Below are 22,869 nucleotides of genomic sequence, written 5' to 3' on the forward strand. Positions count from 1 at the left end.
CTATTCGTGGTCTTCTGTTATTCCATATAAATTTTAGGATTCTTTGTTCTATTTCTGTGAAAATGTTGTTGGAACTTTCATAGATTGCTTTAGGAAGTATGGATATTTTAGCTATGTTAATTCTTCCAATTCAAGAGCACGGAATATCATTCCATTTGTTTGTGTCTTCTTCAATCTCTTTCAACAATGTTTTCTAGTTTTCAGTGTATAGATCTTTCACTTATTTTATTAAGTGTATTCCTAGGCATTTTATTCTTTTTGTTGCAATTGTAAATGGGATTATATTCTTAATTTCTCTTTCTGCTATTTCTTTGTTAATGTAAAGAAACACAACTGATTTTTGTATGTTGACTTTGTATCTGGCAACTTGACTGTATTCATTTATTGTTTCTAAAAGTTTTTTTAGTGGATTCTTTAGGGTTTTCTATATATATAAACATACCTTCTGAAAATAGTGACAGTTTCACTTCTTCCTTTCCAATTTGGATCCCTTTCATTTCTTTTTCCTGCCTGATTTCTCTGGCTAAGACTTCCAGTGCTGTGTTAAATAAGAGTGGTGAAAGTGGGCATTCTTGTCTGGTTCCCGTTCTTAGAGTGATAACTTTCAATTTTTCTCCTTTGAGAATGATATTAGCTATGGGTTTTTCATATATGGCCTTTATTATGTTGAGGTACTTTCCTTCTATACCCATTTTATTCAGAGTTTTCATCATAAATGGATGCTGTATCTTGTCAAATGCTTTCTCTGCATCTGTTGAAATGATTATGTGATTTTTATTCTTCATTTTGTTAATGTAGTGTATTACCTTGATTGAATTGGGGAGGTTGCACCATTCATGCATCCCTGGGGTAAATCCCATTTGATCATGGTATATCATCTTTTTAATGTATTTTTGTGTTCAGTTTGCTAGTACTTTGTTGAGGATTTTTACATGGATGTTCATCAGTGATATTGGCCTGTGGTTTTTTTTGTATATGTTGTCCTTGTCTGGTTTTGGTATCAGGGTAATGTTTAATCATCCATCATTTTGGTAGATAGCAATCTGATTATTGCTATCTACCAAAAACAAAAAGCTACAGCAAACATCATATTCAGTAGTAAAGGCCTGAATGCTTTTATTCTAAGGTCAGAAATAAGATAGGGATGTCCATTATTCTCACCTCTACTCATCAATGTATTGGAGGTCTTAGAACAATGAGGAAAATAAAAGATAATTAAGAAAGTATCGAATCTGTTTGCAGATGACATAATTGTGTATACAGAAATTTAAAAAAATAAGATATTCTCTTTCCTCTTGTGTGAACACAATAATTAGAATGGATAGATGAACTTAGCAAGGTTGTTGGATACAAAATCAATATATGAAAATCAATTATATTTCTATGTACTGGTAATAAACAATTAAAATGAAATTTTAAAAACATTTAAAAAGCATAAAAGATATTAAATCCCTAGGAATAAAAATAATGGCCACTTCAAAACAAGACAATAATGTCTATTCTTACCACTTTTATCAACATTGTACTGGCAGAATACAGCACTTTGGCTGTGTGCCAACTTCTCCCTTACTACTCCCAGAAAGATTGTCACCTGATATTCAAATAGATCCATATAAATACAGCCAATACAATTTAAAGAGGGGAGATGGATTTTTCAATAAATGGTCTGGCAGTAATTTAATATCTTCATGAAAAAAATTAAACTTAGTAGATACCTCACACCATTCATAACTAATTTGAAATTGTTCAAAAATCTAAATATTAAAAGAAAAACAAGAAAGCTTTCAAAAGAAAACATGAAAATACATTTGTAACTTTGTAATAGGAAAAGATTAAACAGGACACAGCACTAACAGTAAAGAAAAAAGTTGATAAATTGAACTCTATTAAAATTAAAACATCTATTACCAAAAAACATCATTAAGAATAGCCATATGAATAGGCAAGCCAGAGACTGAGCAAAAATAACTACAATGTATATGTCTGAAAAAGGACTCATATCCAGAATATGCTTTCTTAAAACTCAAATTAATAAGAAAAAAACTAACACTATTTTTCAGTGGGCAAAAGACTTGAAAACACATTTCACAAATGGTGATAACAAAATTTTTAAAAATATACTAGATGCTCAACATCATTATTTACTAAAGAAATGTAAAAAAAAAAAAACAATAAACAAGACAAAAGTTATATTGCACTACACACCCAAAAGAGTAGTTAAAATGAAAAGGACTGCAAATAACAAGTGTTCAGATGAATGAGGAGCATCCTTACCTGGAAACCGTTGGGAGTACAAATTAGTTTAAATATTTTGGAAGACAGTTTAGTGATATTTAATAAGCTTAGAAGTATGTTGATCCCGTGACCTGATAAATCCGCTTCTGGGTATAGACCCAAGAGAAATGAATGTAAATTTCAAGGAAACTACATGTTCAAGAATGTTCATGAAAGCCTTATTAATAATATGCAAAAAAGGAAAACAAGCCAAATGTCCATTAAGAGAATTGATAAATAAATTGCTCTATATTCATACAATGGAATACTAAACAACAATAACCAAGAACAAGTTACTTATACACAAAATGTTATGGATGAATCTAACACTACATTCTATATTGAGAGAAAGAAGCTAGATACAAGAAAGTAAAAGCAATATTTAACATCTATATGAAGCTCAAGAATGAGCAAAATGAATCTAATGATAAAAGTACTAATAGTAGATACATGCAAAAAGAGAGTGAAGAATGATATTTACTGGGAAGGGGCAGGCAGGAATAATCTGAAATGATGAAAATCCTCTATATATTGATCTATGTCATGGTTACATAGCCCTATATATGTGAAAAAATTCATTGAGGACTTAAGATTTGTATGTTTGCTGCATATAACTCATACTTCAACTTAGAAGGGAGTGGGATTGTTTTTTCACTACCAATATCGTACTGATTCTCCATTACCCCTACCTCACCCTCAACCCTGAATGTCCTGAATTCAGAGATCTTCCCTCTACTATCTCCTCTAAAGCACAGTCTTCCCCTACACTTTTTCCTTTTATTACATTGTTGTTATTACAGCCTCATTGAACAACCATTCCAAAGAACAAAACTAAACATTTTTCCAAACTTTCTTTTTTTTCTAATAGCAGAGAACTTTCCTAAGAAAAGTTCCTAAGTTGAAGTATCTTGCAAACAGCTCACACACTATTGCTTCTAAAAGAACTGTTACCACTAAGAATGTGTTCAGATCAAAAAATTGTTCTCTGAGTTTTTATATAAAGTTGTACCTCCATTTGCCCAATACTGTGAATACATAACTGACACCACCATCCTTTTGCTGTGCCCTGAATTAAAAGATCACAGCTATATGCAATGCCTTAAAATTCAAAGGCAACTCCCTCCCTAAAAACTAGTTGGTTGGCAGAGCTCTAATGGCTCACTTCAACCCAAAGCTATTAGTCAATTACATCATTCAGCTCCTTGAAGTGAGGCTCCAAATTCTATCTTATTAGTCTAGAAATAAAGAGTGAAGCTTGAATTCACATCTTTAACTCCCTTAAATCTATATATCTCTCCCTTAGAAGGTCTAACAAATTAGCCTCGGTCCTCAGAGCTCTGCATACCACTTCAGTGGACACCATGCTTGATTCTATATGGAACTTTAGTTTCCACCAAAAAAATCTTAAAACATTTTTTTTATCATTTTGCCAAGACCAAATCACCAAATGTTTCATCTCCTACATTCTTGCAAAAGTGATGTTCCAATATTAACCCTTGAAAAGTTGTATGACATCACTGTAAGTAGAATTAGATTTCCTTAAATACAAAAATAAAAATAAAAATCTTTGAAACGAAATTTGCCAGGGAAAATAGGGATCAAGAAAGCATAGCAAGGGCGGCCCAGTGGCACAGTGGTTAAGTTCTCACATTCTGCTTTGGCGGCCCAGGCTTCGCCAATTCGAATCTGGGGTGTGGACATACGCACTGCTTGTCAAGCCATGCTGTAGTGTCGGTGTCACAATCCAATGTACACATCAGGATAGATGCAGAGAGGGCTGATGGCCACTCTGAGTTTATTATAGCCAGTGTTTCAATATATACATAGCTTACATCTGTTAAACATACACAGGTGTTCTGGATGAAGTAATTAGCGAATGCCAAGAATTCTTAGTGATTTCTCAAGGAGCCCTCCCTTGGCCTCTGTTTTGATAGTATCATGTTGTCGCTGTGCTCCTATATTTTTAACTCAGAGCAGGCAAGGTCTCTTAGGCAACGGTCCCTCTTGCTCCCGATATCGATATCGTTTGTCCCCGGGCGGCCACCGCCTGGCTTAGGTTGTCCCCCCAGGGGGTCTTACCCGTCATTGGCTAACCGGCCTTCTCACCTCCAGGTCACAGTTTGTTGGCAAGCTTTTTCCAGTGATTATTAACCCTTCCTATGTCAGGGGCGGCTACAGGTAGCAGATGTCCCACATATAAAGTGGAGGAAGATGGGCACGGATGTTAGCTCAGGGCCAGTCTTCCTCAGCAAAAAGAGGAGAATTGGCTGCAGATGTTAGCTCAGGGCTAAGCTTCTTCTTCAAAAAGAAGCATGGCAAGAGGAAAGCAGAGCAAAGTGGATTAGAATTCAGGGAACTAGATTCCAGTCCTAGCTCTGGCACTGTTCACGTGTGTGCCTTGTAGGGCAACTTACAAAGTATTTGAGCCTCTAGTGTGTGTCATATGAGGGCCTGGATTAAATGACTTCTTACGCCTAATTAAGAGTAATCCTCTGTGACAGTGGAAACAATTTTCATAAATTAAAGAATTATCGGAACAGTTAGGGTAGAGTAAGGAGTAAAGGAAATATATTGCTTAAGAACAAGCTAAAAATTTCTTATAAGCATAGGAGAGCAAGCAGAGGCATTTATTTCCCTCATTAAAAATATAATAAAAGAAACATTTATAAACAAAGCTTTGGGTCCCTTTTCTCAATCATTTTTAAGAGAAAATTTTTCTGCTCAAAGTTTTCTTCAGAGCAATTTTGACATCCTTATTCCTCAGGCTATAGATTACTGGATTAAACATGGGCACCACAGCAGTATAGAATATGGAGGACACTTTCCCCTGGTCAAGGGGTAAAATAGAAGGTGGTTTGAGGTACATAAAAGCTCCTGACCCAAAGAAAAGAGATACCACAATTATATGGGAACTACAGGTACTAAAGGCTTTGGATTGGCCTTCAGCAGAGCTAATGTGGAGAATGGTAAAAAGAATAAAACCATAAGAGATAAAAATGGTCACAATGGGCACCCCAATGCCAATGGTCACAACAATAAAGACCACCAGCAAATTTATGTAAGAACTGTTGCAGGAGAGCTCAAGGAGAGGAATAATATCACACATATAGTGATTGACAAGGTTGTCGGCACAAAAGGTCATAATCATTATGTTTCCCATATGGGCCACAGCCCCAAACACTCCCATCCCATAGACACCCAATAAAAGGAGTAAACAGACCTGAGGAGACATGGTGACAGTGTACACCAGTGGTTTACAGATGGCGACATAGCGGTCATATGCCATTGCTGACAGGATATAGGATTCAGAAAAGACAAAGAAACAGAAGAAAAAAAACTGAGTCATACACCCTGCATAGGAAATGATGTTCTTCTCTGAGACAAAACCCATCAACATTTTAGGGGTGAGGGTAGTGGAGTAACTAAAATCTATGAAGGACAAGTTGAAGAGGAAAAAGTACATGGGAATGTGAAGGTGAGAATTCAGCCCAATCAGGGTTATCAAACCCAGGTTCCCTGCCACGGTGACCACGTAGAAACCTAGAAACAGGAAGAAGAAGGGGATCTGCAGTTCTGGCTGGTCTGTTAAGCCTGTGAGGATAAACTCTGTCACAGAGGAGGTGTTATCTGCCGTCATTCTCCTCTAGGAGAGTCTGTGAGGGGAAGAAAGAAAAGAGTCACTGAGAGAAAGAGATGCTACATACCATGGAATTTAAGGGGGTGAGTTGGAGAAGAAAAGAACAAGAACATTTACTGAGCACTAACTATGAGATAGGCATTGTTCTAAATGCTGAAGAGCATTATGATTATCCCCATTTGACAAATGAGGACACTGGGCTTAAGTGGGTATGCAAGTCCCAATGTTACTAAGTTGCAGCAGAAGTTGAACTCAGGCGGTCTCACTCCCAGGGTTTGAGCTTTTATCCATCTGCTACAGGACAGAACAGGTCAGGCAGGCACTCTCCCTCTTCGTGCTTGGAGTCACAGTGCTGTACTCTACTGGCTCTGATCCATCTCTGTCAAGGAAACTCAAATGGCCCTGGTGAAAACAAGATGACAACTTGGAGCTCATACCCCTCTGCTTCTGTTTCTCTACTTTGAGGATTAAAATCTCTAGTTTATCTTGATTCTCTTCCTGAGCTGAAGAACGTGATGTCTGCTTTCAGCTTTATCGGAGCCAACTGTCCAGCTTCCGGGGATGAGAGAACATCATTTCCTAATGCCCAAGGATACCCAGAGACTAAAGAGTTTTATTCTGGATTAGAGATCTCAGTGACCTAGTTAGAGATACTCCCTCAAGATCGCTGCTCCAGAGACCACCTTCCCTAAGGAAGAAGAAATGTGTGTTTATACCCTTGATAATTCTTGACGTGACTTCTAGTGACCTATTCCTTTATTCAGATTACATCTTTTTAAGCACAATTAAGAGCAAAGCACTGCGGGAAAAATAATTCTTGCTACCTTATACTGAGTACTCACTGTGCATCAAACACTGTTTCTGACCCAGCAACAGCCTACTGACACCAGGTATCTAAAGCAATGCGCAGATCATTTTACCTTGTTTATTCCTCACAATAACCTTATATGTTAGATCTATTAATCTCCAGTTTAAAGGTGAGGAGCACACAGGTGTAGTAGGTCTCAGAATCTTGAGTCAAATCCTAGTCTATCCAACTCCAAAATTCTTAGTTTTAATCACTATGCTACACTACCTCCCTCTGAGCAACGGATGAACTCTCTGAAGCAGCATTTTTACTTACTAGGTTCTCACGAGACTCTATACATAAAAACAAGTACTTACATAACTTTAATGAAATGCAGAAAGAGTTAGAGCCAAAAAAGGTAACGTTAAGGATATTGGATTTCAGAGGAAGATATTCATTATTTCAATCACATCTAATATATACCAAGAATTATTTGCACCTTCTCCAAGCTTACAAATAAACATTCTCTAATTTTTCTCCACTACTTTACCATGCAGTTTAAGCTTGATTATTAAAAACAAATACTTGTCAGATAAGAAATAACAACTTTTTTGTCCAGACCTAACAGCAGAGAATGGACTATACAGCCAATATGTTGGATAATGGGGAGTTGATGGAAGGCTTTGAATAAAAATAGCATTTCTTCAACAACTACCAATTCAGCATCCACCCTGTCCTGAAACTGTTGTAAGTCCTGGTGATTCTTTAGTAAAAAAACAAAAGCCAAAGAGATTCTGGCACTCATGGAGCTTTCATTCAAGTGGGAGAAAACAGAAAACACATGAAAGAAAGACGTAAATCTTGTAACATGAAAAGTGCTATGAAGAAAAGGAAAGCAAGGGAGAAGGACAGAAAAGGCAAGCGTTCAGATTTCAGTTTTAAATAGCGTAATCTGACATTTGAGCAATGACTTGAAAGAGACCTGAAAAGCAGTTACTCGAATAAAATGTTGGACTTCCATGGCTTAATGCAGCATGTTTCCAAGACATCACATTTTTGTCCTGCACTTTAAACACAATACTTTAACCCAAAATACTGGCTCTGAGGAAGAAAATTGTGACTGTAGTAACAGGATAGAGGAGCAAAAGACCTTGTTGAGGTTTAGACAATCACAAGTCACACAGTGTAGCTTATTGACTGATAATGATATAAAGAGTATATAAAATTGTGTATGGCAACTTGCATTCTACACTCCTTATCAGGGGCTTTTATATAGTCAAATTTCAGTTAGCACATGAGTTATATATGTTTTTGCTCAGAGTTAAGACCTGGAGTCCTCTTTGAAAAGTTATGAAATCAAAACACAAAAGCAGAAGTCCATCTTCTTACATGCAAGTCCAACTAAAATCACCTCACACAGACCTGTGTGTTTATGAGCATGTGCACATTCATCAATGAGGATTTGCTCACCCTCAGCTAAGACTTAGTAATGACAGTTTCTCATCTGTCTATTAACACTGACAATTGTCCATGGCCCAGAGTGACTCTAATGAATCCCAATCCCTGTTCTCAAACCCATTACACATTTTTCAAAAATAGAGAAAAACAATCCATTATCAAAAAATTAAGATAAAAGCCATAAGTATGCTCTCCTTGAGAGCCAGGGGCAAAGAAGAACTTAAGGGTTCATTAAATGTTCACTTTTTTCTAGGAATCTTAGAGAGCTCTTGTATGCATGTTGCAACACCAGGGAAAATTCTTCTGAGGGTTTTGTCACTTCGGAGATGGTTTCCCATGGAAATTTCATTTCAAATGCATCAAGGTTTTTTTTCAAGTGAACCAGGGCCTCTCTGAAGTCATTTTCACTGTTGACTTGCTCCCATGCAGGCAGAGAGAAACATAGAAGTAAAGATTTTTGATTAAGTTACTTTTGTCACAGAACTATCTCTTTCCCAAAACTTGAATCTCTGTATAATGGATTCCTTGTTCTACTTACTGCTGATATTAAAATATAAGTGATACCTGGATTATAGCATACTCATGTGGAAAATGTATGTACAATGTGGTACATCTTTTAATACATGCCTTATGCCCATGAGCAACTCTCAAATATCTGGTAGACCTTTAAGCAACACCAGAGTGGTGCTGAGAGTAGTACCCTTCATTCCATTCACACCAGAGAAACACAAGGATAAGCTACAATCACAACCAAAAAAGTCAGAGAGCCTGTCCAAAGAAAAAAGATGGCAGCTGAAGTGTCTTCATTTGATATGACTTCAAATAGATTCTAAGGATGGGAAAAAAATTAAATTAATCTATCAGAAGTCATATGGTCTGTATTATACTTAATTTTCAATTAGTTTTTAATATGTAAATTTGACATATTAAAGTGATAGGTAAAGGGATTCAAAAGAAATAGTTCATGCCTTACAGGGGTTTACAGTCTAATAGAGGAATCTCCTGTTCTGTATTTTTATGACTTTATTCCTTTCATATTTCAAATTTCCAGTGTTCCATTCTCAACCATCTGAGCTGCTTCTCCCTTAAATGTCTGATGAGCCCATTATTGACTTCAACAACATCCTTTATGAGGCTAATTCCTTGATTTGTGTCTTTAGTTCTTATTTGTCTAGTCCCTGTCCTGTGTATACAACCTCTCTACTAAAATGTTCCAGTATGCTGTCCTGTTGTCATCCTGAACTTGACAAGTACAAAAATTAACACATCTTCTTTGTCCCATATTCTGCCATCTTCCCATTTATTTATTCGAGGGGAAATAGAGGATAGTATTAGTGGCATATTATAAGCCTTGGTTCACTTGAGTTGGTCCTAGTTAACATTTGTTGTCCCACAAAACATTATTAGTAGCAGTCCCTTTCACTATTTAATATATCCAGGGAAATGATAAATTGTATGTGGAATCAAACCAACCTCTACAATTTCTGGCTCTGCCACTTACTAGCTGTGTAGCCTTGGGAACTCTGTTTGATTTCTTCTGATCTTCCAATTACTTATCTTAAAAAGGGGATAATAATCATAAATGGTGCAGTTTCCATTATACAGAACATAGAAGGCATAAAAGTATTTTATTATTGTTACTATTGTTATTGGTATTATCAATATTATTATTCCAGTCTATGCACTCAAATGAAAGGGATAGTTTAGACTGCAGTGGTATACAGAAACAGCTAAAACAGGGAGAGACTGAAAATAGGAAGATCAGTTAAGGTTTCACAAGCAGTGGAAATAGTAAACTAAAAATAGTATCAAGAGATAAGATAATGGAAGAATTTGATTTAGCATCTCTATGGTTTGAGAAAGGACAGAGAAGAAAGAAGCACAAATCAAATCTGACTAAAATTTTGAGCCCGGAACCAGGAGTAGGATGGCAGAAATGAATAAATAAGGAGTGGGAAGGATAAGGAGCTAGATTTTAGTCTAGATGATAAAATGCTGGCAGGAAATCTTCAAAAGGAAAAGATAAGAAAAAATTAGCAGTGGAGGATCAGACTTGGGAGAAAAGTGGTCAAAATACAAATCAGGATCCTCTGATCACAGAAGGATTATAAATTGTTTTCAGGAGAAATATTTAAAGACACAGTAGTCAAAGATTAAGTAAATATTTCTTGAATTCATGAAATTCACAGAAGCCAAAAACCGAGAATTTCAAGAGTGAGATTAACTGATGTTTCTGTGCATTCAAGGGAAAAAAGAACTGAAAATTATTCTAAATAAATTGTACTCTTGCACTCCAATTTACTTCTTCAACATCACTGTTTATCTATATTTTGTCTTTAAACGTTTGGAAGAATTCAACATTAAAGCCATTTTATCCTGAAATTTCCTTTGTAGGAAGGATTTTAATAACAAAATCTATTTCTTTAATAAACAGGGCTATTCAGATTTTCTATTTCATTTTTTGTAAGTTTTACTGGTTTATATCTTTAAAAAATTTTTCCAGGTCCTCTAAGTTGTCAACATTATCAGCATAAAGTTATTCATAATATTCCTTTATTATTCTTTCAATATTTGTAGGATCTGTAATGACTACCCCTCTTTCATTCCTGATATTATTAATTTTTGTTTTATATCCTTTGCTTGATCAGCGTAGCTAAAATTTTATCAAATTTATTGATCTCTTAAGAAGTCTACATTTTGTTTTAATTGATTTTCTCTATTAATTAATTATTGATATTCTATTTCATTAATTTTCACTCTCATCTTTATCATTTCTTTCCTTCTCTTTACTTTGGGTTCAATTTGCACTTCCATTTCTATGGTTTTAGAGTGAGAAGCATTGGTCATTGATTTTTAACTTTTTTTCCTCTCCGATACAGACATTTAAAATTTTAAATTTCCCAGGGCCAGCACAGTGGCATAGTGGTTAAGTGCACATGCTCCGCTTCAGTGGCCTGGAGTTCACAAGTTAGGATTGTATAGGCGTGAACCTATACACTGCTCATCAAGCCATGCTGTGGAAGCATCCCAGGTACAAAATAGAGGAAGATTGGCATAGATGTTAGCTCAGGGACAATCTTCCTCACCAAAAAAATAAATAAATTTCCTTCCAGAAACTGCCTTAGCTATATCATGAAATACCCAGAAATTATTTTTTCATTTTCATTCGGTTCAAAAATATTTTCTAATTTCCTTTGTGGTTTGTTTCTCAACACTTGGGTTATTTAGAATTGTGTGGTTCAATTTCCAAATATTTGGAGTCTTTCCAGTGATCTGTTCTTAGTTCCTAATTTAATTCCACAGTATTCAGATATACTCCGTTTTACGTTCTCCTAGATTTATTGAAATGTGTTTAATGTCCCAGCATATAGTCTATCTTGGTAAATTTTTCATACGCACTTGAAAAAATGCTGTATTCTATTGTTGTTGGATGAAGTGTTGCATAAAAGTCACTTTGTTCATGTCTATTGATAGTATTATTCAAGTTCTCCTATGTCCATAATAATTTTCTGTCCACTCATTGTATCAATTGCTAAGAGTAATATTGAATATCCAACCTTGTGAATTTTTCTGTATCTTCTTTCAGTTCTGTCTGTATTTGCTTTATGTATTGAAGTTCTGTTTTTAGATGAATATGCACTTAGAATTATGTCTTTTATTACTTAATACTTGAATTATTGTGAAATATCCCTCGTGATCTTTGTTAATATTTCAAGTCCTGAAGTCTACTGTGTCAGAAATTAATATAATTATTTCAGATTTCTTATGATTTGTTCTTGCACAGTATATCTTTATCCTTTTTTTAAGAAAATATCTATCTTTATATTTAAATTGCAATTTATTTAAACTGCATGTGGTTAGGTTTTTATTTTTTCTTTATCCAGTTTTACTTTCTCTGTCTCTTAATTGGCATGTTTGTTAGTGCTATTGAGTTGATTCCAACTCCTTGCACATTTAGACTATTTATATTCAGTGTAACTATTGAATTAAGCCTCTGATCTTGCTGTTTGTTTTCTACTCATCCCATCTGGTCTCCCTTCCTTTTTTTCCTCTTTTCCTGCCTTCCTTTAGATTAGTTGAGTACTTTTTAGCAACCTCTTTTATCTCTTCTGTTGGCTTCTTTTCTATATCCCATTTTATTTGAGGCTTCTAATAGTGTTGACAATGTATAAATTTACCTTATCAAAATCTATCCTGAAATAATAGTTTAGCAATCTATGTAAATGTCAAAAATTTTAAGAGAATATGTTTTCATTTCTCCTTCCATCCTTTGTGATCATTGTCATAGAGAACTGGCTCTTTATTAAGTTGCCCTGCAGACAGATAATGTCAGACCGTTAACCTTTAGACATTAATATTAATAAACAGTTAATAGCTAAGAGTGAGAGCCAGAGTGCCTCTTTAAGAACTTACAGAGAGGTCCTTATCTCTGGTCTGAGCAAAAGACTAAAGTTTAATAGTTGGGGTCACAAGGCTCCAAAGGCAATTGAATGCTCAGACTGTTATCCTCCAACCAGGGCCCTTGCTAGGAAAAACTGAGGCCATGAAACATACATTCCTCAATATGGATTTGCTTTTCCTTCCTGCAGAGCCTCAGCCAGCATCATTATTATGGAATGACTGGTTAGCATCCAAACAGGAGACCCATTGCATATTGAAACAAGTGTGGGAGTAGGTCTGTGACCACAGATTCCACTGGTCATAACACATACTACACCATCCAGAGCCAGCCAGCGTCATAGAACACTGGAACAATCTTTTAAAGCACAGGTAAAGTGCCAGCTCAGAGACAAGACTCTGAAGGGATGAGGTGCTATCCCTCAGGTCATGGCTCCATTTCTCATTGCTTCCAGTGGCCCACCAAGAGGTTTTGTGTTCCACATCAGTGTAAGTCTGAGCTCAAGGGAGTCTGAAATCCTAGTCCCCAAAGGGGCACACTCTGGCCAGAGGACACAGAAATGGGCCTACTAAATTATAAATTATGGCTGCCACCAGGGCACTTAGGACTCCTCATTGCCCAGCACCAGCAGACAAGAAGTAGATTCGCCATTCTGGTAGAAATAATTGATCCAGTCAGAAAAGGAGGTAAGGCTTCTTTTACACACAGAAGCAAAAAGGACTGTGTGTGGAACTCAAATATTCCACATGACGCTTCCTGGTACTCCTTTGCCCCACTGTAACTGTGAATGGATATGGTGGCAAATCTAAGATATGAAGGATATTATTACCAAAGATTCAAACCCTTCCATAAGGAAGGAATTGCTCTATTTTAGACATTCATTTACTGATCACTCTATAGTAGGACTTAACTCATAATAGTTATTAATAAATATTTGCTGAATATATTACTTTCACTTAAAATAGATGTGGACTTAGCTTTTAACACTCTCCAACCCCAGTTCCTCTTTCTAGTCTCCCAAAAATTTCTATTACAATTTTTCATTCTCAATACTTAATGTCTCTGTTATTAGAACTCTATAAATAACCATCACTACAGAGCCAAATACTATATACTCTGAATATATTTCCTATTTGTACTACCCGAAATTTTCCCTGAAGCTGATAGTAATTGCCCAATGCCATTCTGCATCCTGTGTAGTATCTGTCAAATATCCATCAATATTAATTTCTAAATGTCCAAACATGAGACAATCTATCAATTTCCTTTTTCTCCTGGAGGCCTCCATCTTTCTTGCATATCTGGACTGATTGCTCTTGGATCTGATTCATGACCATCAGCCTGGAACTCCCTTTGCTGCTCCCCTATGTTGGATCTCCTCTTTCCTAGACTCCGGTATTGTCAGTGACAAGTCTAGTAGCATTCTCAAATCTGTTCCTTTCATGTGATCGTCTCTCTCTTCTTTACCTACATGCCCCACCTTGCCACCATCTCAATCTCTCTCTATTCCTCTCTTTTTCTCCCTTTGTTTGAAAGCTTGTAGGATCTTCATCCACAGTGTTCTTAAATTTCACAAGAATATGTCTTTGTATACCTATTTTCATTCAAAGTGTTCCTTCATCTGGCAATACAATTCCTTTAGCTCTAGAAATTTTTTAATACTATATATTGATAATTTTCTTCCAACCAAGTTTTTCTGTCCTTTATTTCCAGGATTATGATTATTCGGATATTGGATTTACCCTCCTCTATCTCTTTAACCATTTTTCATACTTTTGAGAGACTTCGTTACCTTTAAGTTCTACCCTGTTTTTTATTATTAAGCTATCATGTTTTTTAATTTCTTAAGAGTTATTTCTCACTCTATGACTTTTTTTCATGTCATTATATTCTTGTGTGATAGATGGCACACAGAACACTATATTTAAGTGTAAATTCCAAAAAAGTTTCAATACTACAAAAAACCCCTGTAAAATCAGGTTACTTCACGTACTAATAATTATTTTTAATGTTTAATTGAAATATAAATCATATATATAAAAATTCACCTATTTTAAGTGTGCAGTTCAATGAAGCTTAATAAATATATGGTTGTGTAAATATCAGTACATTCAAGATATAGGATATTTCTATCACTCCAGAAACTTCTCTCCTGTCCTTCTGAAGACAAATTCCCCACCCCATTCCTGGGCCAAGACAACCATGAATCTGCTTTCTTTCACTATGTTTTTGCCTTTTCTAAAATTCCACTAAATGTAATCAAAAAGTATGAAGTCTTCTATATCTACTTGTTTAACTTAGAAGAATGAGTTTGACATTCATCCAGGTTGCTACTTATATCAGTAGTCCCTTCCTTTTTATTGCAAGGCTTTATTCTATTGTCTGGATAACACAACTTGTTTATCCATTCACTTGTAAATGGATACATGAGCTGTTTCCTTTTTTAGTCTATGATAAATAACACTACTGTGAACATTAATATTCAGTTTCTCTTGGGGATATACGCTTTCATTTCTCTAGGGTAATATCTATCAGTAGGTAAATATCTAGGAGTAAGATTACTGGGTTGTATAGTAAATGTTAGTTTTATAAGAAGCTGAAAAGTTGCTTTCAAAACCTTCCTCATCATCAGGGAGTGCCAACTCATACAAATCCTTGTTAACACTTGGCATGGTCAATTTTTATAATTTTAAACCTCCTAATGGGTGTGTAGTAATATTTTATTTGATTCTGATTTGCATTTCCCTAAAGAAGTGTTTTCAAATCTTTTCCCAGTTTCTAATTAGGTTGTCTTATTGAGTTGTAAGCAAAATATATATAGTCTATTTATATTATTATTTGTATATTACGTATTCTAGATATAAGTCGTTTATCAGATATATATTTTATAAATATTTTCTTCTACTTTGTGGTTTGCATTTTTATTTTTAACAGTCTTATGAAGAGCAAAAGTTTTTAATATTGATGAAATTCAGTTTATGAACTTCTTTCTTTTAGGATTCATACTTTATTTGTCTTAAGGAGTCTTTCCCTAACACAGAGTGAGAAATATTTTTTCCTGCGTTTCCTTCTAAAAGTTTGATAGTTTTAAATCTTATATTTAAGTGTATAATTCTTTTTGAGTTCATTATCATATGGATTTCCAATTATCTAGAATCATTATTGAAAAGACTTTCCTTTCTATTGCTTTGGTAACTTCGTTGAAAATAAATCAACCATACCTGAGTAAGTCAACTTCTAGAGCTCCTGTTCTATCATCAATCTGTAGTCTATCTTTATGCTAACACTACAGTGTCTTGATTACAGAATCTTTAGAGTAAATCTTGAAATCAAACAGAGTAAATCCTTCAACTTTGCTCTTATTTTTCCAGGTTGTTTTGTTTAGTCCAGATCCTTTCCATCTCTGTATAAATTGGAGAATCAAACTGTCAATTTCTGAAAAATTGTAGTGGAATCTTGATTGCGAATTTCATTGAATCAAAGGATCAATGGTAGGGAGAATTGATATCTTACCAGTTTTGATTCTTCCTTCCTATGATTATGGCATGTCTCTCCATTAATTTGGAATTATTTTCATTTCTTTTGCAATATTTTGTAGTTTTCAATGTGCCAGACTTACATATATTTTGCTAAACTTTCTGCTAAGTATTTCATGTTTTTGACACTATTGTACATTGCATTGTTTTTTAATTTCAATTTCTAATTGTTTATTACTAGTATACAGAAATACAACTGATTTTCTTGTATCCTCTAATCCTACTAAACTCTCCTGTTAGTTCTAGCAGCTCTTCTGTAGATTCATGAGGCTTTTTCATGTGGAACACTATGTTCTCTGTTTATCCTTCCCTTCCAGTCAAGATGACATTTTATTTTTCTTGCTTTGTAGCACTTCCCAGGCCCTCCACTACGGTGTTGTATAGAAGTGGTTGGAGATGTCAGCCTTGATGTGTTTCTGATCTTAGAGGAAAGCATTACATCTTCCACCAGCAAATACAATGTTTCATCACAGATACCCTTTATCAAGTTGAGTAAATTCCCTTCAATTTTCAGATTTTATTATGAATGGATGTTGAATTCTGTCAAATGATTTCTCTATACTTATTCAGATTTTTTTTGGTTTTCCTTTTTATTTGGTTAGTGTGGTGAATCACATTAATTGATTTTCGAATGTGAAACCAACCGTGTGTTCCTGGGATAAAATTCCACTTCAAAACTATGTAAAACTATTTTTGTATTATGCTGGATATTATTGGCCAATATTTTCAGTTGATTTTTTTGCATGTAAATGCATGAGGGATGTTGGCCTTTTCTTTTCTTTTTTTTTGTTTGTAATGTCTTTGTCTAGTTTAGGTATCAGGAGTAATATGGCCCCACCTTATTCCTACAATTTCCCCAGGAGAGCCAAGGTTTCTGTCACTAATGATCACTGCACCAGACTTATCCTTAGATCCAGGTGACACATTAATGCTTTCTGAGAACTGAACAGGCCATGGACCTGAGAGATGGGAACACAAGGGCTTCCTTTGAACAAGATTATTCCCAGTGGCTCTTTTTCTGTTCTTCAAACTGACTGGGTCTATAATTAAAGCAAGAACTGAATAAAGAAAACAAGAATAAAGCAAGAACTTTATTCTGCATTCTATAGTTTACAAAAGCCCTTCACACACACTGTATCTTAATTAATCCTCACAAACCTTTGAGATTGTATCATGTTCCCATTTTATAGATAAGAAAGTTGGAGTATGTATGACTTGCCTAAAGTCACCTAGTAAGAAATTAGCATATCAATGCATCCTATGGAAGTCTTTTACCTCTGAATTTCAAAGTTCATGATCTTTCAAGTACTCTACCATTTCATGCCTTTTCCAACTTTACTAGAGGATTTTCGGGGTCTGGAAAGGAATTGTAATAATATGATTAAAACATTTTGGAGAAAGACACAGCAAGGAGCAAAATTTAACACCAAATGCAGAGAAGTTTGGGAGAACAAATCAGGAATGAGAATTGAATCTGTTATGGAGATAAAGATTGTGCTGGGGTAACAATCCTAGTCAAGTCTTGGCTCTCCAATCCCACCCAAACAACAAAATGAAGGCATTCAATGCATTTAAGTAAACTCAAACTAAATTCAACACCAATTAAATGGGAGGCCTCACAGCACTCCATCTACCCCCAATCCTCCCCACCCCCCCCAACACACACACACCTCATTAATGAGAGGGCAGTATAAAGCCACAAGGCTCCACCTTCTTAGGGAAAGCAAAAGTTGAGTCCCATCCATAATCAAGGTCAAGCCTCCCTATAATTACTAGTGCCCTGGCCCATAGCTTGGCATGTTATTTAAAGAATCACCTTCTACTTCTAGCACAGATACTACCAAGACTGGAACTGCAGACAGTCTGCTCATAGCCAGCTGCCTGAAGCCATTGTCTCCTAATTCTGCTTATCCTGGGATACCATCCTGATAGCTCTGCCTGCCCACACTCAGCAATATCATGTCGTTTGTATACACAACTGCAGATGACATGCTGAATTTTTCCAAATGCTTTTTCTCTGTCTTTTGAAGATGTCATATGGTTTTCTCCTTTTTTCTATTAATATGGTGAATTATATTCTTTTGTTCACATGTTAAACCAGATAGGCTTTATTTGTTTCTAGGAGAAACCTTATTTTATCATGATATGTTATACTTTTACATACTGTTGTAGTCAAATTGCTGAAGTTTTATTTTATTTTATTTTAAAGAATTTTTAAATCCCTGTTTACAAGGAATATTGATCTGTGTTTTCTTATGATGTCTTTGTCAGGTTTGGGATTGAAAGTAATAAAGACTTCCTAAGACAATTGAGAAGTAGTCCTTCCTCTGTTTTCTGAAAGACAATGTGTAGAGTTGGAATTATTTCTTCTTCAAGTGTTTGATAGAATTAACTTATGAAACCAACTTAACTTCAAGTTTCTTTGTGGGAAGACTTTCTACTAAAATTGAATTTCTTTAATAATTAGTAAGCTACTAATATTTTCTATTTCTTCCTTGGATCAGTTTTGGTAATTTGCATCTTTCAAGAAATTTATCCCTTCCCTCTCTGTTGTCTGATTTAATGTCACGATGTTATAATTCATTCATGATTTTATTATGTCTTTAGGATCTTCAGTGATCTTCTTTCCTTCCTTATACTGATAAATTGTGTCTCCTTTATTATTTTTCTCAATTAGTCTGGCTACATGTTATTCAATTTTATTGATCTCTTCAAAAAGCAATTTTTGGTTGTATTTATTTTTCTCTACTTGTTTTCTGGTTTCTGTTTCGTTGATTTCTGATCTTACCTGTTTTATTTTCTTCTTTCTGCCTACTTTGTGTTTAATTTGTACTCCATTTTCTAATTTTTCAAGGTAGAAACTTAGATCATTGATTTAATATATTTTTTTCTAATATTGGCATTTAAGCTGTAAATTTCTCTCTAAGCACTGCTTAACTACTCTCAAATTTTGGTGTATATATTTTCATGATCATCAATTCTAAATATTTTCCAGTTTCTCTGGTGATATTTTTCTTTTGATCCAATGATTATTTACGCATATATTGTTTAATTCCTAAAATTTGAGAGGTTTCCTTGTTTATCTTATTGTTGCTAATTTCTAATCTAATTCCCTTGCAGTCAAATAACATATTTTTTACTGTTATGATTTTATTAAATTTACATTTGTTAAGTGGAGCACAGAGTGCCAGATGGTGAGCTGAGTCAACAACAGACCACAAGAGAAGTTGAGATAGAGAAGTTTATCACTCATGGGTCCTGGAGGAAAAACATGGCATGCCTCAAGGGCCCAGACAGGGAGGTCAAGGCAGGGTTCAGACGGAGAAAGAGTGATAGGACCTCAGGCATGTATTTGTATTAGGGTCCATGGGTGCAGTGCGCTGGGCTCCGAGGCTAAGGCCTGATTGGTCAACTCAAACGGAAACAGTAGGGTTTTGGAAACCTCCACAGAAGTCTTATCTAAGGGGCTCACAAGGGGAAGGCCTTGGGAGGCAAGGGAGATGGTTGTTCACAAGAGCTGCCGGGAGAAGTCATATCAGAAACTTTACATTTTCTTGGGACTCTGTGGGCTGTTATCTCAGACATATCCTTGCAGTTTAAGGTTTATTTGACTGCTTGGTCAAATAAAATGGATGTCGAGACAGCAGTACCATGGAGTATCTTAGCTAAACTTTCGATGCCATGACTTCAATTTTTTAAAATTTATTGAGATTTGTTTAATTCCCTAGACTATCAACTATTATGACAAATGTAATATATTCTTTTAAAAAATGTATATTCTGACCGTTGTTGGGTCAATTATGTCAAGGTGGTTGATAGTGCTATTCAGACTGGATAAAATTGTTTATGTTTAGTATTTCTATTAATTGCTGAGAGAAGTGCTAATTATGATTATAGAATTATATATTTCTCCCTTTATATTTGTCAAGTTTTGCTTCATGTATTTGGAAACTCTGTTTTGGGGCATATTTATATGTGATCTCCGATGCATTGTTCTTTTTATCATTATGAAGCATCCTCTTTCTCTCTGGTAACATAACTTTTAAAAATCTATTTCATTATATATTAATATAGCCACTTCAGGCTTCTTATACTTACTCTTTCTGTGGCATGTGTTTTTTCATCCATTCATTTTCAACCTTTTTCTGTCTATATTTTAAGAACCTTAGTATAAAACATATAGCTAGGTCTTGTTGTCTGTTTGTTTATAATCCATATAACAATCTCCTCTTCTTTTTTTTTTTTTTTTTTTGAGGAAGATTAGCCCTGAGCTAACTACTGTCAATCCTCCTCTTTTTTGCTGAGGAAGCCTGGCCCTGAGCTAACATCATGCCCATCTTCCTCTACTTTATACGTGGGACGCCTACCACAGCATAGTGTGCCAAGCTGTGCCATGTCCGCACCCGGGATCCAAACCAGCGAACCCTGGGCCACTGAGAAGCGGAACGTGCACACTTAACCACTGCACCACCGGGCCAGCCCCCAATCTCCTCTTCTTAATTGGAGTGTTAAACTCCTTAAGGTTTAATGTAATTAATGATTTGTTTGGGTTTGGCTGTCCCATTTTAGTTTTGTTTTCTTCTTGTCTCCTCTATTTTTTGGTACCTCTATTTCACTTTTCATGAATTTTATTTGAATGATTTTTACAATTTGATTTTAACTTTCCTATTGTTTTCCTTAACGATACTTCTTTGTATTAATTTGTTAGTGATAGTCTGATTACAATATATATCCTTAACCTTTCACTGTCTTCTTACAGTTAATAATGTTCTATTCTGTATGAAATATAGAAATCTTGCAACACTTAGGTCCATAATCACCCATCCTTTATGTTATAGTTGTTATATATAAGAACTATATCTACACATATTATAAATCCACAATAAAATGCTATAACTTTTGTTTAAACAGTTATGTGGTTTCTAAATAAGTTAAGAGAAAATGACAAATAAACATAATGGTTTTTATTTGGTCAAAAACATATAGCATAAAATGTACCACCTTAACCATTTTAAGTGTATAGTACACTACTGTTAACTATATGCACATTGTTGTACAACAAATGTCTAAAACTTTTTCATCTTGCAAAACTGAAACTCTATATCCATTGAACAAGAAATGCTCCCTTCCCCTCTCCCCAGCCCTTGGCAACCCCCGTTTTACTCTCTGTTTCTAAGAGCTTGACTACTTTGGATACCTACATAAGTAGAATTATGCAATATATACCTTTTTGTGACTGGCTTATTTCACCTAGCGTAATATTCTCAATGTTCATCCATGTTGTAGCATGTGACCGGATTTCTTTCTTTTTTAAGGCTGAATAAAATCGTGTTGTATGTATATATACCACATTTTCTTTATCTATTTAACTATGATGGACATTTTATTTGCTTCCACTTCTATTTCACTATTGTGAATAATGCTGCAATAAACATGGGTCCGATTTTCAATGCTTTGACATTCTATTTTCAGTTCTTCTAGACATGTACCCAAAAGTGGAAAAAATAATCTCTTCTATTATCCAGATATTTTCTGGTTTTGGTGTTCTTTTTCTTTTTTTTTTTCCTTTTTTTTCTTAAGGGTTCAAGTTTTAATCTGATATTTTCCTTCAGCCTGAAGAATTTCTTTTACCATTTCTTACATTGAAGTTCTGTTGGCAATATAATAAATATTATATTCTCTTATTTTACTTTTACTTGAAAAATGTTTTTATTTTGCTTTATTCTTCATTTATTTTGCTAAATATTGAATTCTGGGTTGACATTGTTTTCTTTTTCTTTTAGCACTTTAAAGCTGTTGTTCTGGTCCCTTTGGGCTTCCAGGGTTTCTGAGGAGAAATCAGCCTTTTATGAGATCACTGTACCATGTATGTAATTTTTTCTCTCTCACTGATTTTTAAAGTTTATTCTTCATCTTTGACTTAAACAGCTTCACTGCCATGTGCATTCATATAAGCTTTTTAATATTAATTTTGTTTGGTGTTCACTTAGCATCTTACATCTAAAAATGTTGTGTTTTATCAAATTTGAGAAATTTGGATGGGTTATTTTTTTCAGGTATTTTTTTGTGTCCCTTTCTTTCTCTTTTCTCCCTTTGGTATTGTAATTAAATGTATATTTGACCATTTAATATAATCTAACAGCCTCAAGGTTCTGTTCATGATTTTCCATCTTTTTTCTCTGTGTTTTACCATAGATAATTTCTTTTGGTAAATCTTCAAGTTTACTAACACTTTCTTCTATTATATCCATTCGGCTATTAAGTACATCCATTCTGTTATTTTATAAATTGTGTTTTTCCAATCTAGAGCTTCCTTTTTGTGTGTGTTTCTATTTGTATGTTGAGATTTATCACTCCTCATTTGAGATTTTCATTCATGCAAAACATTTTCTTTTACCTTATTGAGAAGGGGTATAACAATTGCCTCAAAATTCTTATCTGTTAGTTCCAACATCTAGTTTATCTTGAGGTCTGACACAATTGATCTTTTGTTGAGAAGGTTTTCCATTTTCTTAGTTCTATCTCAGGTAATTTTGGCTTGTATCCTGGACATTGCAAATGTTAAGTGGAGATTCTGGATTCTGTTATTTTTTCCTGATGAGTTTTGTTTCCCTTCTTTCATCGGGTATTTTTTTGGCTGGGCTTGAACTGAAAACTATGTTTCATGGGCGATATCTCAGATATGAGTTCAGATATTTTGTCTTTATCTGAATTTCTCTGAGTCTGTTCTGTATGTGCATGATTTAGGGGTCAATCAGAGAGATGGGTGAGTCTAGTT

At 34.8% G+C, this 22,869-nt stretch overlaps 1 protein-coding gene across 1 annotated transcript; it reads right to left on the bottom strand.

The window, feature by feature from the left end:
• Positions 1-4,975: 4,975 nt before the first annotated feature.
• On the bottom strand, positions 4,976-5,911 carry OR8B9 (olfactory receptor family 8 subfamily B member 9). The gene has a single exon (NM_001391575.1). It carries the CDS (start codon positions 5,909-5,911, stop codon positions 4,976-4,978), a length of 936 nt encoding a protein of 311 aa, NP_001378504.1.
• Positions 5,912-22,869: the final 16,958 nt, after the last annotated feature.

This window comes from Equus caballus, chromosome 7 (assembly GCF_041296265.1).
Source record: "Equus caballus isolate H_3958 breed thoroughbred chromosome 7, TB-T2T, whole genome shotgun sequence".
Lineage (NCBI taxonomy): Eukaryota > Metazoa > Chordata > Mammalia > Perissodactyla > Equidae > Equus > Equus caballus.